Raw genomic sequence first — 17,081 nt, 5'->3', positions numbered from 1 at the left:
AGGAAACATCCTTTCTGTGCCCAACTTGTCAAGACATTTCAGGATCTTTTATATTACAATCAAATCACCCCTCACTCTTCTAAACTCCAGTGGAAACAAGCCCAGCCTGTCTAACCTTTCCTCATAAGACAACCCATTCATTCCAGGTATCAATCTAGTAAACCTCCTCTGAACCACCTCCAACGCATTTACATCCATTCTTAAATAAGGAGACCAAAACTACACACACTATTCAAGAAGTGGTCTCATCAACGCCCAATGGAAGCATAACATCCTTATTTTTATGTTCAATTCCTCTCCTAATAAAGGATAGCATTCCATTAGCCTTCTTAATTGCTTACTGTAACTGCATACTAACTTTTTGTGGCTCATGCACGAGAACCCCTAGATGCTTCTGTATCTCGGAATTCTGCAGCCGTTCTCCGTTTGAGTAATACTTTGCTTTTTTATTCTTCCTGCCAAAGTGAACAACGTCTCATTTATAAAAACAAAGAACTGTGGATGCTGGAAATCCAAAACAGAAACAGAAATACCTGGAAAAACGCAGCAGGTCTGACAGCATCGGCGGAGAAGAGCACAGTTGACATTTCGAGTCCTCATGACCCTTCAACAGAACTAAGGAAAAATAAGAAAGGGATGAAATATAAGCTGGTTTAAGGGGGGTGGGACCAGTAGAGCTGGATGAAGGGCCGGTGATAGGTGGAGATAATCAAAACATGTCACAGACAAAAGGACAAAGAGGTGTTAAAGGTGGTGATATTATCTAAAGGAATGTGCTAGTTAAGGGTAGAAAGCAGGACAAACCACGTACAGATAGCTCTCGTGGGGGTGGGGTGAAGGAATAATAAAAAGGCTAAAAGGTAGAGATAAACAATGGGTGGAAATACATTTAAAAATAATGGAAATAGGTGGGAAAAGAAAAATCTATATAAATTATTGGAAAAAAACAAAAAGGAGGGGGAAGAAACGGAAAGGGGGTGGGGATGGAGGAGAGAGTTCATGATCTAAAATTGTTGAACTCAATATTCAGTCCAGAAGGCTGAAAAGTGCCAAGTCAGAAGATGAGGTGCTGTTCCTCCAGTTTGTGTTGGGCTTCACTGGAACAATGCAGCAAGCCAAGGACAGATGTGTGGACATGAGAGCAGGGTGGTGTGTTGAAATGGCAAGCGACAGGGAGGTTTGGGTCATGCTTGTGGACAGACCGAAGGTGTTCTGCAAAGCGGTCAGCCAGTCTGCGTTTGGTCTCTCCAATGTAGAGGAAACCACATTGGGAGCGGCGCATGCTATAGACTAAGTTGAGGGAAGTGCAAGTGAAATGCTGCTTCACTTGAAAGGAGTGTTTGGGTCCTTGGACGGTGAGGAGAGAGGAAGTGAAGGGGCAGGTGTTGCATCTTTTGCGTGGGCATGGGGTGGTGCCATAGGAGGGGGTTGAGGAGTAGGGGGTGATGGAGGAGTGGAGGAGTGGACCAGGGTGTCCCGGAGGGAGCGATCCCTACGGAACGCCGATAAGGGGGGTGAAGGGAAGATGTGTTTGGTGGTGGCATCATGCTGGAGTTGGCGGAAATGGCGGAGGATGATCCTTTGAATGCGGAGGCTGGTGGGGTGATAAGTGAGGACAAGGGGGACCCTATCATGTTTCTGGGAGGGAGGAGAAGGTGTGAGGGCAGATGCGCGGGAGATGGGCCGGACACGGTTGAGGGCCCTGTCAACGACCGTGGGTAGAAAACCTCGGTTAAGGAAGAAGGAGGACATGTCAGAGGAACTGTTTTTGAAGGTAGCATCATCAGAACAGATGTGACGGAGGCGAAGGAACTGAGAGAATGGGATGGAGTCCTTACAGGAAGCGGGGTGTGAGGAGCTGTAGTCGAGGTAGCTATGGGAGTCCACATTATACTCCATCTGGCAGATTTTTGCCCATTCACTCAACTTATCAATATCTGTCTGCAAACTCCTTATGTCGTCTTCACAACAAACTTTCCTACCTATCTTTGTGTTGTCTGCAAATTTAGCTACCATGCCTTTGAAGTCATTGATGTAAAAAGTTGAGGCCCCAGCACAGACCCCTGTGGGACTCCACTCATCACATCCTGCCAATCAGACAAAGACCCATTTATGCAAACTCTGTTTTTTGCCAGCCAGCCAATCTTCTATCCATGCTAATATGCTACTCCCTACACCATGAGCTTTTATTTTCCACAATAACCTTTGATGTGGCACCTTATCAAATGCCTTCTGGAAATTCAAGTACAGTATGTCTACAGGCTTCCCTGTATCCATAGCACATGTTACTCCTTCAACTAACTCTAATAAATTGGTTCAACATGATTTTCCTTTCACAAAACCATGCTGACTCTTCCCAATTACCTTGTGTTTTCCTAAGCGCCCAGCTATAACCTCTTTAATGATCGACTCTAACACCTTCCCCACAACAGATGTCAAGCTAACTGGCCTATGGTTACCTGTTTTCTGCCTCCCTCCCTCCTCAAATAGAGGGGTTATATTTGCTACTTTCCAGCCTGATGGAACCTTTCCAGAATCTAGGGAATTTTGGAAAATTAGCACCAACGCATCTACTACCTGATTAGCCTCCTCTTTTAAGACCCTAGGATGAAGTCCATCAGGACCTGGTGACTTGTCAGCCCACAGCTCCATCAGTTTGATCAGTACCGCTTCCCTAGTGATTGTAATTTCATCAAGTTCCCCTCTCCCTTCCGCTTCCTGACTTACAGCTATTACTGGAATGTTTTTTGTATCCTCTATAGTGAAGACAGAAGCAAAATATTTGTTCGTTTCATCCACCATTTCCTTATTATCTACTATTAACTTCCCATTGTCACTCTCTAGAGGACCAACACTCACTTTACTTACTCTTGTCCTTTTTAAATACCTGTAGAAACTCTTGCTATCCATTTTTACATTTCTAGCTAGCTTCCTCTCATACTCTAATGCCTTTCTCCTGATGTTGTTCTCTGCTGTTCTTTATATCCTGACTAATCATCTGACCTGCCCATCCATCTTTGTGCAGTTATATGCTTTTTCCTTAAGCTTGATGCTTTCCCTAACCACTTTAGTTAACCATGGATGGTGGATCCTCCCCTTATAATTTTTCTTTATAGTAAGAATATAGTTATTCTGAGTATTCTCAAATATCCCCTTAAATGTCTGGCACTGCTTCTTTATTGATCTATCCTCTAGCCTCGTATCCCAGTTCACTTCAGCTAGCTTAGCTTTCATGCCCTTATTTAAGTTTAAAATACTAGTCTTAGACCCACACTTCTCCCTTTTATACTGGATGTAAAATTCAATCATTGTGGTTGCTCCTATTTAGGCCATCACTCTGAGATCATTAATTAATCCTGTCACATTACATGCACCCTTCCTCATTTGGCTGGTAGCATACTAATCAAGAAAATTCTCCTGAACACATTTCAGAAATTCTTGCCCCTCTCTGCCCTCCATATGTGCAAGTCTACATTAAGATAATTAAAGTCCCCCATCTATATTTTTTCCACCTCTCTAATTTCCCTGCAAATTTGTTCCTCTATCATTCCAACTAGTTGGTGGCTATAGAATACATCCAGTAGTGTAATGGTCTCTCTTGTTTCTTAAGTCTAATCAAGTGGATTCTTGACCTCTCCATGACATGCTCTCTCTTCAGCACTGTTATATTCTCCTTCATTAATATTGTCACCTGTCCTCCTCCCTTTCCTTCCCTATCTTTCCTGAACATCTTGTATCCAGGAATTTAGTACCCAGTCATGACCTTTTCTTTGAGCCAGGTCTTTGTTATTGCCACATGTTCCCAAGTGGCTGTTTGCGGCTGAAGCTCACCAACCTTACCTTCTGTGCATTTGCATATATCCACAGTAGACCTAATGTACCCCTGACTGCAATTCCTCGTAGTCTGACCCCACCTAAAACCTTCCTTTTTTCACTTTAGTGCTATCTGTCTTTCCTAATCCGCGGTGCACTTTGCTTATCTTAAGCTACACATTGGTTTCCATCCCCCTGCCAAGTTAGTTTAAACCCTTAGAAGCCTCAGGCAAAGTTGTGGCATTCTCGCAGTCTACACATGTATAATGTTGGTGCAAGGAAGTTTGCTGAGAAGGCAAGAGCGCTGTCCTTGTGCACGAGGTGTCTTTCTACATGACCAATATGCAAACTCCATGGCACTTGCTGGTGTTGGAGGAAGTATCATCCGGTCTATGATAAATAGATCATTTTCTAGTTTCCACCCATGGCTCTTTGGAGATGGCCTGTTTTGAAGACATTGCTTGTGTATTGCAGACTGGTAATTGGCAAGCTGTATATGCTTGTACAATGAATCTTTGTTTGTTGGCAAGCACTTCTCCACATAACTTCCAATCGTGAACATTTGACATCTGGCCTGGGTCGCATCTCTGCATCCAACCTGCCACTGAGTTCACAAGTATATGCCTTTAGTTCTTCACAGGGGGATTGCAAAATAACAAATGATGTCCCTAACTTCTCAAATGTTGCACAGTGCTCTTTGCTGGCGATCAGGAGTTTCGCTGATTTTACTTTCCCCATTCCATACAGAATCGCATCCTGAAACATAGTAAAACCCTATGAGAGCAACGCACACATCCCTACCAAAGTGACCAAAGATGAAATGAACATCAATTATGCTTAAGATAAAAGCAAAATACTGCGGATGCTGGAAATCTGAAACAAAAACAGAAAATGCTGCAAGAACTCTAGGTCTAACAGCATCAGTGGAGAGAGAAACAGAGTTAATGTTTCAAGTCCGTATGACCCTTCTTCAGAGTTAAAGAGAAGTAGAAATGTGATGGAATTTATACTGTTTAAGTGGGGTGGGGCAGGTGGAGCTGGATAGAGGGCCAGCAATAGGTGGGGACAAAGGAGAGATTGACAAAGATGTCATGAACAAAAAGACAAAGGGAGTGTTAATGGTAGTGGTAAGGGCTAAAGAAGGTGCTGATAGTGGCAAAGGTATGAAAGCAGAATGTGATAATAGCAGAACAAGGGTAAGCACTCTGAAAAGGAGAAGGGGGCGGTGGTGGGGGAAAAAGGATCGAAAATAGGATAAAAAGGGAGGATAAAACAATTAATAAAAATAAATAAAAAATAAAAATGAATTTTGCAAAAAGGGATAAAAAGGGTTGAAGATAGAGGAGAGAGTTCATGGTCTGAAGTTATTGAACTTTATATTCAGTCCGGAAGGCTGTAAAGTGCCTAATTGGAAGATGAGGTGCTGTTCCTCCAGTTTGCATTGGGCTTCACTGGAATATTGCAGCAGGCCAAGGACAGACATGTGGGCATGAGAGCGTGGTGTGTTGGAATGGCAAGCGACAGGGAGGTCTGGGTTATGCTTGTGGACAGACCGAAGGTGTTCCGCAAAGCGGTCACCCAGTCTGCGTTTGTTCTCTCCAATGTAGAGGAAACTGCATTGGGAACAGCGAATGCAGTAGACCAAATTGAAGGAGGTGCAAGTGAAGCGCTGCTTCACCTGAAAGGAGTGTTTGGGCCCTTGGATGTTGAGGAAGTAGAGGGGCAGGTGTTGCACCTTCTGTAATTGCATGGGAAGGTGTCTTGGGAAGGGGATGAGGTGTTGGGGGTGATGGAGGAGTGGACCAGGGTGTCCCGGAGGGAATGGTTCCTATGGATACTGAAGGTGGAGGTGGGGAGTGAGGGGAAGATGTGTTTGGTGGTGGCATCATGCTGGAGTTGGCGGAAATGACGGAGGATGATCCTTTTGAATGCAGAGGCTGGTGGGGTGAAAAGTGAGGGCAAGGGGGGCCCTATCATGGTTCTGGGAGGGAGGAGAAGGTGTGAGGGGGGGATGCGCGGGAGATGGGTCGGACATTGTTGAGGGCCCTGTCAATCACAATAGGTGGGAAACCTTGGTTAAGGAAGAAGGAAGACATGTCGGATGCACTGTTTTGGAAAGTGGCATCATCAGAACAAATGCGATGGAGGCGAAGGAACTGAGAGAATGGGATAGAGTCCTTACAGGAAGTGGGGTATCTTGAGCTTTTGTCGAGGTGGCTATGGGAGTCAGTGGGCTTGTAAGGAATATTGGTGGACAGCCTATCACCAGAAGTGGAGACCGAGATGTCAGGGAAGGGAAGTGTTAGAGATGGACCAATTGAAGGTGATGGCGGGGTGGAAATTAGAAGCAAAATTGATCAATTTTTCCAGGTCCAGATGAGAGCATGAAACAGCACCAAAACAGTCATCGATGTACTGAAAAAAGAGTTGTGGGAGGGGGCCTGAGTAAGACTGGAACAAGAAATGTTCCACATACCACATAAGGAGACAGGTATAACTGGAGCCCATGCAGGTACTCATAGCCACAACTCTTATTTGAAGGAAGTGAGACAAGTTAAAGGAGAAACTGTTCAGTGAGAGAACAAGTTCAGCCAGATGGAGGAGAGTAGTGGTGGATGGTGATTGTTCAGGCCTCTGTTCAAGGAAGAAGCGGAGAGCCCTCAGACCATTCTGGTGAGGGATGGAAGTGTAGAGGGATTGGATGTCCATGGTGAAGAGGAGGCGGTTAGGGCCAAGGAACTGGAAATTGCTGATATGACATAGGGCTTCAGAGGAATCGCAGATGTAGCTGGGAAGAGACTGGACAAGGGGAGAGAGAACAGAGTCGAGATGGGAAGAAATTAGTTCCGAGGGGCAGGAACAGGCTGACACGATCGGTCTACTGGGACAGTCCTGTTGTGGATTTTAGGAAGGAGTTGGAAGCGGGCTGTCTGAGGTTGGGGGGGCTATGAGCCTGGAGGCTGTGGAGGGAAGATCTCCAGAGGAGATGAGGTCAGTGACAGTCCTGGAAACAATGGCTTGATGTTCAGTGGCAGGGTCATGGTCCAGGGGGAGGTGGGAGGAAGCGTCTACGAGTTGACGCTCAGCCTCTGAGGTAGAGGTCAGAGCACCAGACAACAACAGCACCATCCTTGTCAGCAGGTTTGATGACAAAGTCAGGGTTGGACCTGAGAGAGTTCAAGTTCAGAGAGAGACAGGTTAGAGTGGGTGAGAGGAGCAGAGAAATTGAGACGACTGATGTCACGCCGACAGTTCTCAATGAAAAGATCAAGAGCAGGTAAGAATCCAGAGGGTGGGTTCCAGGTGGAGGGAGAATATTGGAGGCGGGTAAAAGGATCCATTGAACGGGGAGAGGACTCCTGCCCAAAGAAGTGAGCACGGAGGCGAAGGCGGCGGAAGAAGAGTTCAGCATTGTGCCGAGCCTGAAATTCATTGAGGTGAGGGCTTAAGGGGGTGAATCTGAGTCCTTTGCTCAGCACTGAACATTCAGCATCAGAGAGGGGACGGTCAGAGGGTATGGTGAATACACAGCATGGGCTGGGATTAGAAGCCGGGATGGAGTCAGAGGGACAGGAAGGGGTGGAGAGTCCTGGATGGGCGTTGGTATCAATAAGTTGTTGGAGCTTGTATTCCTTAACACCTGAAAGGAAGATAAAAAGTTTCTTGTTAAGATGTCAGATGAGATGAAGAATAAAATGAAATGGGACAAGGACAGCTTTGAGTGAGTCAGTGCTGCTGGAGGGAGAGGTTGAGTGTGTTCCTATGATGTCATATGCATGTTGTTTCCTCTTCCTTTACAAAAGTAGAGCTTAGCACAGTACAAGGACATCAATGTTAGGACTGTTTATGATGACATGCTCACTGGAACAGACTGCAAATACACTGAAGCAGTTGTCGTGTGTCAGCTTCTTCTTGATTAGAGGAACTGCAAGGCAGAAATTTTGCCCACTGCTTTGGGATTTTCTGGTCAGAAGAGAAAATTTCGGTGACTTGCATTCCTCCAACTGACCTCTGCCCCCTTTCCCCACTCTTGATGCTTTCGACCTTGTATCTGCCTAGAACAAAGTGAATCACTCTTGACTTATCCGTTTTCGCTTGTCTCACAACAACTCTCAGCAATTGGTCAGTAAACTGTCCAAATGTTGATTGTGGTTTCATGACTTGAATCAATACCAGAGCATCCCATAGCCATGTTGTACCATTTGGGATCATGTCAATGGAAGGGGATTGGTGATTGACCCCCCAAGTAAGTGTAAGGGCTTTGCTTTGTTTGCCTTGATGAGGGATCCGTCATGATTAGTTAGAGGCAAGGGTAATGTTCCTTCCCAATGTATGAAGCAGTATCTCACTGATGTCCACTTTTCTCACTGCTCCAATAACAAATAGCCTGACAAGTTTCGATCTGCCTCTGGAGCGATCTCCCTACCCTTTTCTTTGGTTACTGTACGCTTTCCTGTGTCCTTGAAAGTCTTCAGTTTCATCTTCTTGACAGAATTTTGAAAGCTGACATTCTGGTATTTTAGCCACTTCTGACAGTCATGAGCGCTTCCTTTCCTTTTCCCTCTGTAAGGTCTTTGATTCCAGGTGCTGGAGCAACTTGGCCTGATGTGATGTGATGCAACTGATCTTCTCCAAAGAAAAGTCAAAAGGATTAAACATTTTGAATGTGTCCATGGCATTCCTCATGTCCTTTTCATCACTCTCCCTTCTTGTCCAAGTTAGTGCGCGATCTCCTGGATGTTCTGTGACCAGCTTCTCCTTGACAGTTTCGGCTGATAGCAGCCCTCTCATGTGTGACAGGATCCACCTTTGTACAGCTCCATTGAGAGTAAACCCTATCAGTCCTCACTTTGTCTTCAAGTCATGGTTGGCCGTCAGTTCAATAACTTGATCATGTGCCGTTGAAGAGAAGCCAGACTGCTCTTGTCGCTGGGCAATAAATTGTCCTACTCCTAACTCTGTATTGATATCAGGGTGGCTTTCTTTCAAGCTGCACACCTTGAGCTAATATGCTGAAAGATACCTGGCATGGTTGACTCGATCGTAAGCGAAGAACCATGGTAGTATGGAGCAAACGCTTGAAAGATGAAGCTCATAGCTGGTTACCTTGGTTGCTCTGATATATAGCAACAATTCTTCTAGCGTATTGTAATTGCTCAAGAACTGAAAAGTCATGCTGTTTTACATTATTAATAGCAAAGTTGTAGCAACTAATGAGGGTATGGAATCTCTTGGTGCTGAAGATATCATCAAAATCATCATCGGGGAAGGCGGTCTGAAGTTCAACTGCTTATCATCTGGTAAAGTGTCAATGTAAACCTGCCTCAATCTCAGTCGAGCTTTATACACAATCTTGTGAGTTCTAACACTCCTCTTGTAATGATGGCCACTTACAATACTATTAACAGAACCTGCTGCAACCAGTTCGGACTCGGTGAAGATGTCCTGAAGACCTGGCATCTGCACATCTTTTCCTGATGCTACTGCAGTGTGAAACTCCTCCATGTGAAGAATAAGCCTCTGTATGGAGAGGCTGTTCCTTGCAACAAATCTCCTAGGCCTTCACATAAATGACCTGGTCCATTACAACAATCCTATCCAGCCTGAATTTGCCTGCAGTGTCAATACTTGGTTGCAAAATTGTGTTCACTGTACTGAGCTCAGTCAGGCTGGCATCGATGACTGGGAGGTAGCCAATGTTTGACTTCTGTGGGATTAAAGTTCTCTGAAGCAGCGTATTGAAGCCAGTCTATCCAGGCAAAACATCATTGTTCATTTCTGGCAACTTGCTGAGGAAGTATGCATTAACCAAGCTGTGTGCATTTTCTTGAATGTGTATATGATTTTCAAGCTCTAATTGTAGTCCCTCACCAAACGGCCGTGTTCCTGTTCCTTGTCCTCCACTAATCAAATCGATATTTGTGGGGCGTGGTTGTAGGGATTTTTTTTTCGTTTTCTTCAGGGCAGGTACTTCCGATTGCTTTTGTTCTGGCTGGCTCATCCCTTTCACAATACCATTTCTATTATCAGTTGCACCTTTTCTTGACGATATTTGCTCTCCAAAGCTGCTGTTATCCCAGACCAGCATTGTCTGTACATTGGGGTTGATATTGGGTGGGATGTACTGTTTACTTTGTTGAATCTGAAGCTCAGTCAATGCTGTGTCATGCTCTAATATCTGAGAATTTGAAGAGCAGTCCTCTAAACCATTTTAGAGGCCCGATTAACCACTCTGAGCCAGCCATGTGTATGACAGACGTTACCAGAGCCAAATGTTTTGACATGAGCCGCCTCCTCTTCAATCCCAGGTTCATGTCGTATTGGCACAAGGAAATAATCTTGGCGGCTATTGATATTGTTTATTGGGACCAGAGTCTCATCTGGAAGCCCACTTGTTATTCCTGTTGCCCATGCAAGGAAAATTGAACAGCTCATTAGGCATTAAATCCTTTGCCGCATCTAGAGTTTGGTCCTCTGCAGTTGGTGGCCATCTAAGTGGAGGAATGACATGAGACTTTTTTTGAATTGACTGTCTCAGTGTCAGTGCAGCATGATATCTGTATATGGGTCAGTAATTAGAGTTTGTATCTGATACTCCTAATGGGCATTGTGGCTCCAGGATCCACGTAGGCGCCTGAGTCTGTATCAGTCCCGCTTGCACTTGTTTCTGTAGACAAACCTCTGTCCCCTGAACAACTTCATCATCTGTCGCAAAATCCTCAACAAGGAAGATCACCCTTTCTACTATGAGTTGATCTGAGAGATTTTAGGAAGGGATGAGATTTTGCCATTCTTAGTTTGAGATTATAGATCTTATACAAGGAAGCTTCGATGACCTCTTTGCCCAGGTTGCATTTCTGCTGCTGTTTAGTTTTGTCATTCTAAGAACTTCACAATTCTACCCTCTATAACCACATCGCGAGAAATGCTGATATCCTGTCTGGTAGAGGTTACTTTCTGCAGGGCCTTCTAGCTATCTTTTGGTAAGTAACATTTGTAGATCTCTGATAACAGCTGAGGCAATATCTTGCTTCAAGAGCAAAAAGATCTTGTCCACGTGCTTCTGACAAGATTGCTTCATCTTTGCGGGTCCCCACTTTGAGGAGCAGCTTGCTGCTGTGGTCTCACATTGTATCAGCCTCTCTTTACATTTCTTTCAGCTGTGTGTCTCCACGATGTTCTTGTCTTTCTTACAGAGAAGGCACTGTATTGGGAGAAGATGGAAAGGCCTTGCAGGTAAGTCCTTGATGTCTGTCACCTTTGAGCGAAGCAGTAAAACCTTAGTATGGCTTCACTCCTCTCCTCTCCTCTCTGCCCTGGTTCTGCAGCTGTTTCAGCTGCACAAAAATTAAAAAAGACGAGGAGAAAAGGAAATTGAGAAATAGAGTGGAAATAGGAATGAGGAGGCAAAGCAACAGAAAGCGAGAGAAAGAGTAAATGAATGTGATAGATGTTATTAATAGTAACACAAAATTTGATTCTTAAATTTTTATGACTAACTTGACCAGAGTGAGCTTGAGAACTGTCGATTCATTTGTATGTAGAGTGAGTGACATAAATGGGGGTTAAAGCAGGTCCACGGAATGGATAAGTTGGATAGCATGCCACTTCAACTACAGAGAGAAATACGTATATAAACGTGTCTAGATTAACATAGCTCCATGTGAAATATTGTAAAATCACATGTATTCACATTCATGGTTATAAATTTCCCTTTCTAGCTTTTTGACCCTGTTGATCTTGCATTTATCAGTGAAAAGCATGTGGCAAAACAGATGATACCCAATCGCACTTGGGGTTAATTCAGGTCTTTCTGATGCAATGCTGGGCTCTAAATCTAAATTTTCAATGTCATTTTCAGCAATCTTTGCTCCTTTTGTTCCAGTAAATTTCCGCTGATGAACACTAGTGAGGAATTTTATCCAGCTACAGTCCGAAAAGGGAAATAAATTCCCGGCTCCTGTAACAATGTGCATTGTTTTGCCGCAATAGAAACAAAAAATACTGGACCCGAAACATTAACTCTTGTTTCTCTTTCCACAGATGCGGCCTGACCTGCTGAGTATTTCCAGCATTTTCTATTTTTATTTCAGATTTCCAGCATTGGCAGCATTTTGTTTTGATTGCTCTGTAGAACAGGGTCCATTGGCTGATTTTTGCAAAACTGACACATGCATCAGTTGTGATTGGCCATAAAAGGAATTATATCGTCATTCTGGGTTTTTCATGCAATTTCTGCATATTTTATAACAATATTTCTTGTAAAAATGCTCACTGTGAGCATTGATTTTTGTGATAAGTGGTGTCTGAACTAATCATGCTGCAAATTTGAAGTACTTCCAAGGAGGGGCCTACGGAAATGCATTTTTTTTTTTGAGACTCTGTCCATGGTCCACCTCCCAAACAGCATCGCAAACCACCTTGTGAGGACAAGTAGAACTAAGTACTGGTTGGAGAATGAGATGTTCTTGGGGGACTCTTGCACTACCTACCTACCTGGTACTCCTTGACTGCCTGGTGGTCACCCATTCCCTCTCTGCGTCATACTGTTAAGCGCTGAGGTGACCACATCTCGAAACTTGCTAGCCACATAGCTCTCAGTCGTGCAGACCTCTGAACAACCTGCACCACTTGCAGCTCTGTGACGTCATGCCTTGATTTTGTTTTTGTTCATTTGTTCTCACAGTGCTGTCTCTCTCTCCCTGTCTCGCCACTCCTTTTACCCTGCAGTTTTCTCTCTCTCTCCTGCTGACCTCCTCAGGCTCACTCTCTGTTCTCCCACTGACTCTTTTACCTCTTGGTCCCTGGCACTCTTTCCCCTCGGGCTCTCTCTTGACTGGTGGACAAACTGGAGAGTCTGGAGGTGAGCTGCTCTTGTGGCCACGGTCTTTATATGGCTGGTCCAGTTCAGTTTCTGGTCAGTGGTAACCCCACGGAATGTTTATGGTGGGGGATTCAGTGATGGTATTGCAGTTGAGTATCAAGGGGGAGATGGTCAGGTTCTCTCTCGCCAGAGATGTACTGAATGAGTGATTGTTGGTTGGAGCATTGGTAGGGAGTCTTGTGATTGACTTAAGTGCCGCAAACTTTGGAGGGGTTGGTTGTGGGGTGGGGAGGAGGTGGGGGGAGATAGAAAGTATCAGTTGAAATTCCTGTTCTTAATTGCTCCACAGTGATCCCACTCCACCCCCACCCCATCGTCCTTATTGGGAAGTGCATGTGTGGAAGTTGGGATTGGGCTCAACTGTGCTGCTTCTTGAATGGCTATTTGTGATTGGCTGAATGCTCTTGAAGCAACCAAGAATTGGTAATAAATGCTGCCTTGCCCATGTACCCACATACAAAGAACAAAATCAACATCTGGTGAGGAAGCAGGGGCGCTACCAGCTATGAAACTATATGAACAAGAGTCAGTCCCATAACGGGAGAAAAGTCAAAGAAGGGAGTGTAATTTTTAAAGATTCTTTAATGGGATGTGGGCTGTGCTCATTACCCATCTCTAATTGCCCTTGTGAAAGTGGCAGTAAGCCACCTTCTTGAACCACTGCATTCCATCTGTTTCTTAAAGTAGTAGAGACATGAAGGGCAATGTACTTCTCTATATACATCTTGCTGTAGGTTGGACTGGTCCTTGTCTCAACCGTTAAAATCTTTTTATGCTAGGTTTTCTTTTTTGCCCACAGTGATATCTAATGATTGTACCTGTTTTACAGTATTCTAGCCAGATGAGCAGGGTGGATGGAATTTCAGATCATCCCAGTGTCCCAATAGGTGGACAACAGCCCATCCTCGAGTACAGAAGAACTCCTCAGCAGGCATCTCTTGGAGACAATGCCATGTTACAAGACAACACCAGCGAAGTTGGCATCTTGCAGGACAGCTCTGTCAGTCATGAGATGGTGGGCTCTCACCGCCTCCTGCAGAGCGGAACAATCAGCCATCAGGGAATGATAACTGACAGCGACCCGATGACTCAGAACACCATGAGAAGCGCAGATGGACCGGACAGTCATGCTGTTGTTACTGTAACACAGAATTTGCCGTGTGCACCCCAAGTAAGTATCTTGTTTCTTTTTTTTAATATTTCTTCCAAAGAGATTTGCGAGTCCCAAATATAAAAATCATTAAAAGCTAGTAGACAAGTTCAAAAAAACAATTAAAAAGGCTAATGGAATGTTGGTCTTTATTTTGAGGCCTGGAAAACAAGGGGGAAGGAAGTCCTGCTTCAGTTGCGCAGCACCTTGATCAGACCCCATCTGGAATACTGTGTTCAGTTCACTATACCTCAGGAAGGATATGTTAGCCTTAGAGGGGGTGCAGCACAGATTCACCAGAATGATACTGGGGCTGAAAAGGATAAATTATGAGGACAGATTGCATAAACATGTGTTGCATTCTCTTGAGCATAGAAGATTGAAGGATGACCTGGTGTCTAATATGTTAAAAGGATTTGTTAGGGTGAATACAATGACTTTGTTTGCTCTGGTGGGAGACTTGAAAATGAGGGCATGTAATCTTAAGATTAGAGCTAGACTATTTAGGAGGGAAATCAGGAAGCACTTTTTCACACAAGTGAATTTGGAACTTTGTGTCCCAGATTGACTGCTGAGCAGGTTCGAGGGGCTGCAGCAACTAATTTGTGTACAGCAGGATCCCACAAACTGTCTCAGACCGCTCCTTGGTCTGTAAAAGACCAGAACCTCTTACCTCACCGCGCCAAATTCCCCAAGTTAAGTTAGTACCCTGTCCAGCAGGGCCCTGTGTGCAAGGAAAACCTCCTGTGCTTACGCTAGCTGAAATGCCAAAGACTTGAGTCAGGCCCTACTGAATAGGGAGCCAGTTCTAACTAGCCACCTAATTAACTAACTGTGCGGCTGCTATTACTAGGCAGCTTCTTTGCCATTGACTCAGACTGAAGGAAAGTAGTCATGGCACAAATTCTGATCAGTATTTATCCTTCATCCAGCTTAGAGCCATTGAGCTGGAGTGCAAGTTGGACAGATTCCGACACATAAAGGAAGGGGAGGAATTTCTGGACAGTTTTATCCAGAATATAGTCACATCGCAGGGGAAAATACAGGCTCAGGAAAGGGAGGATGTGACTGATAGAGAGCCAGCAGTAAGGATTGAGGAAAGGTTAAGATGGGTCTCCTGCAGACACCGGTCCTGTCCAATAGGTATGATGCAGTCGCTACCTACGAGGACAAGGAGAAAGACTGCAAGGAGGGCAGCACGATGCAGACCAAGGCATCGTGGTTCAGAATCCTGTCGGTGAGGGTGGGGGCAGAAGATAACAGAATAGAAATATGGTGGTAAGAGGAGACTCTATAATTTGTGGGATAGATAGTGTCCCCTGCAGCTAAGAATGAGAATCCTGAAGGTTGTGTTGCCTACACGGTGAATTTGACCTCATGGTGACTGTAGAAGTACTTGGAAAGGAAAGGGTTAAATCCAGTTGTTGTGTTCCATGTTGGAACAAACAACATGGGTAGAAGCAGGGAGTAGGTCTTGCTGAAAGAGTATCAGGAATTAGGCGCTAAATTAAAAAGCAAGATCTCGAGGATAATCTCTGGATTATTTCCCGAGTCACATATGAAATGGCATAGAAGCAGACAGATCAGGAGAATTAACACATGGCTAATGCGCTGGTGTGGGAAAACGTTCTTTTGCCATTGGACACCGGCACCAGTTCTAGGACAGGAAGGAGCTGTACTGATAGGATGGGCTCCACCTGAACTGGGATGGCACCCGTGTGCTAGTGGAAAAGGTAAATAGGGAGGTGTCAAAGGCTTTAAACTAGTAAGTGGGGAGGAATCTGCAAGAAATGTGAACAGAACAGGGCAGGAGATCATAAGGAAAGAATAAAATAAGGAGGGATATTAATGACAAGGGAATAAGTAGAGCTATAGAATGGTGGTGGCATCATGCTTGAGGTGGTGCATTATGTTCATAGATTCCACAAAAAGGCAGGTAGAGATTGCAGAACTCAGTGGTACAGAGGGATCTGGATGTCCTGGCAGATGAATCACAAAAAGTTAGCATGCTGATACAGCAAGTGACTAGGAGGGCAAATGGAATGTTGGCATTCATTGCAAGGGGAATGGAATATAAAAGAAGGATGTTTTACTGCAGCTGTACAGGGCCTTGGTCAGATGGCATCTGGAATACCGTGTCCAGTTTTGGGGTCTCTATTTGAAAAAAGATATAATTGTGTTAGAAGCAGTTCAGAGAAGTTCACTCGACTCATTCCTGGGATGAAGGGCTTATCTTGTAGAGAAAGGTTGAACAGGTTGAACCTATACCCACTGGACAATGAGAGGTGATCTTATTGAAATATATAAGATCCTGAGAGTACTTGATAGGTGGATACCCGGAGGATGTTTCCACTTGCGAGAAAGACCAGAACTAGGGGACACGTTTTAAAGATAAGGGTGCTCCCAGTTACAACGGAGATGAGAATGTTTTTCTTCCAGAGGGTTGTTAGTCTGTGGCATTCCCTTCCCCAGGAAACAGTGGAGGCTGATCATTGAATTTTTTTAATTTGATTGACAAGGAAGTCAAGGGCTATGGGGGATAGGTAGGAAAGTGGAGTTGTGGTCACAATCAGATCTTAGCAAATGGCAGAGCAGGCTTGAAGGGCCAGATGGGCCTACTCATACGAAGGTAAGAACATATGAATTAGGAACAGGATCTGAAGTTGTAATGTAGGAAACATGGCAGCCAATTTGCACATAACAAGATCCCACAAACAGCAATGTGACAATGAACAGATAATCAGTTTTTTTTTGTGTGATGCTGGTTGAAGGGTAAATATTGGCACAGGGATAACTCCTCTCTGCTCAGGATCTTTTATGCCCGCTTGAGAGGGCTGACATGACCTTGGCTTAACATCTCAGCCAAAATGCATCTGAAACCTGAAATGTCTGACAGTACTGCACTCCCTTAGTCCTGCAGTGGAGTGTCAGCCTTCGTTTTGTGCTCAGATCTCTGGAGTGGGACTTGAACCCTCAACCTTCTGATTCAGTCAAGCATGCGACCCACTGAGCCACATCTGACTCCTTAATGATAAGGAATCATTATGTGCATGTTCCAGTCAGGACAAGCGCATCAGAAGAAGTCTGGTTGAGAGATCTTGATTAAACTGTATTTTATGGTCAGTGGCGAAGCAGCAGCACTTGCTGCTGACTATGATCTAAAGTGCCTGCTCACTCAACATGATGCTCCTGACGAGAATCTTGCTGGAAAGGCTAGAGGATTCCCTCATTGCG

General features: G+C 44.7%; 1 protein-coding gene across 1 annotated transcript in view; it reads left to right on the top strand.

Moving 5' to 3' along the window:
• Positions 1-507: 507 nt before the first annotated feature.
• The window catches only part of LOC121273272 (zinc finger protein 148-like), a 407,528-nt gene continuing 390,954 nt past the window's right edge, over positions 508-17,081 (top strand). Inside the window, exons 1-2 of the mRNA XM_041180319.1 lie at positions 508-550; positions 13,527-13,868. Coding sequence (XP_041036253.1) covers positions 13,539-13,868 — 330 coding nt within the window. The 5' untranslated portion in view covers positions 508-550; positions 13,527-13,538. The remainder of the gene's footprint in view (positions 551-13,526; positions 13,869-17,081) is intronic.

The sequence above is a fragment of the Carcharodon carcharias genome, chromosome X (genome assembly GCF_017639515.1).
Source record: "Carcharodon carcharias isolate sCarCar2 chromosome X, sCarCar2.pri, whole genome shotgun sequence".
NCBI lineage: Eukaryota > Metazoa > Chordata > Chondrichthyes > Lamniformes > Lamnidae > Carcharodon > Carcharodon carcharias.
The sequence above is the reverse complement of the archived record's forward strand: the minus strand, read 5'-3'. Positions and strand labels throughout refer to the sequence as shown.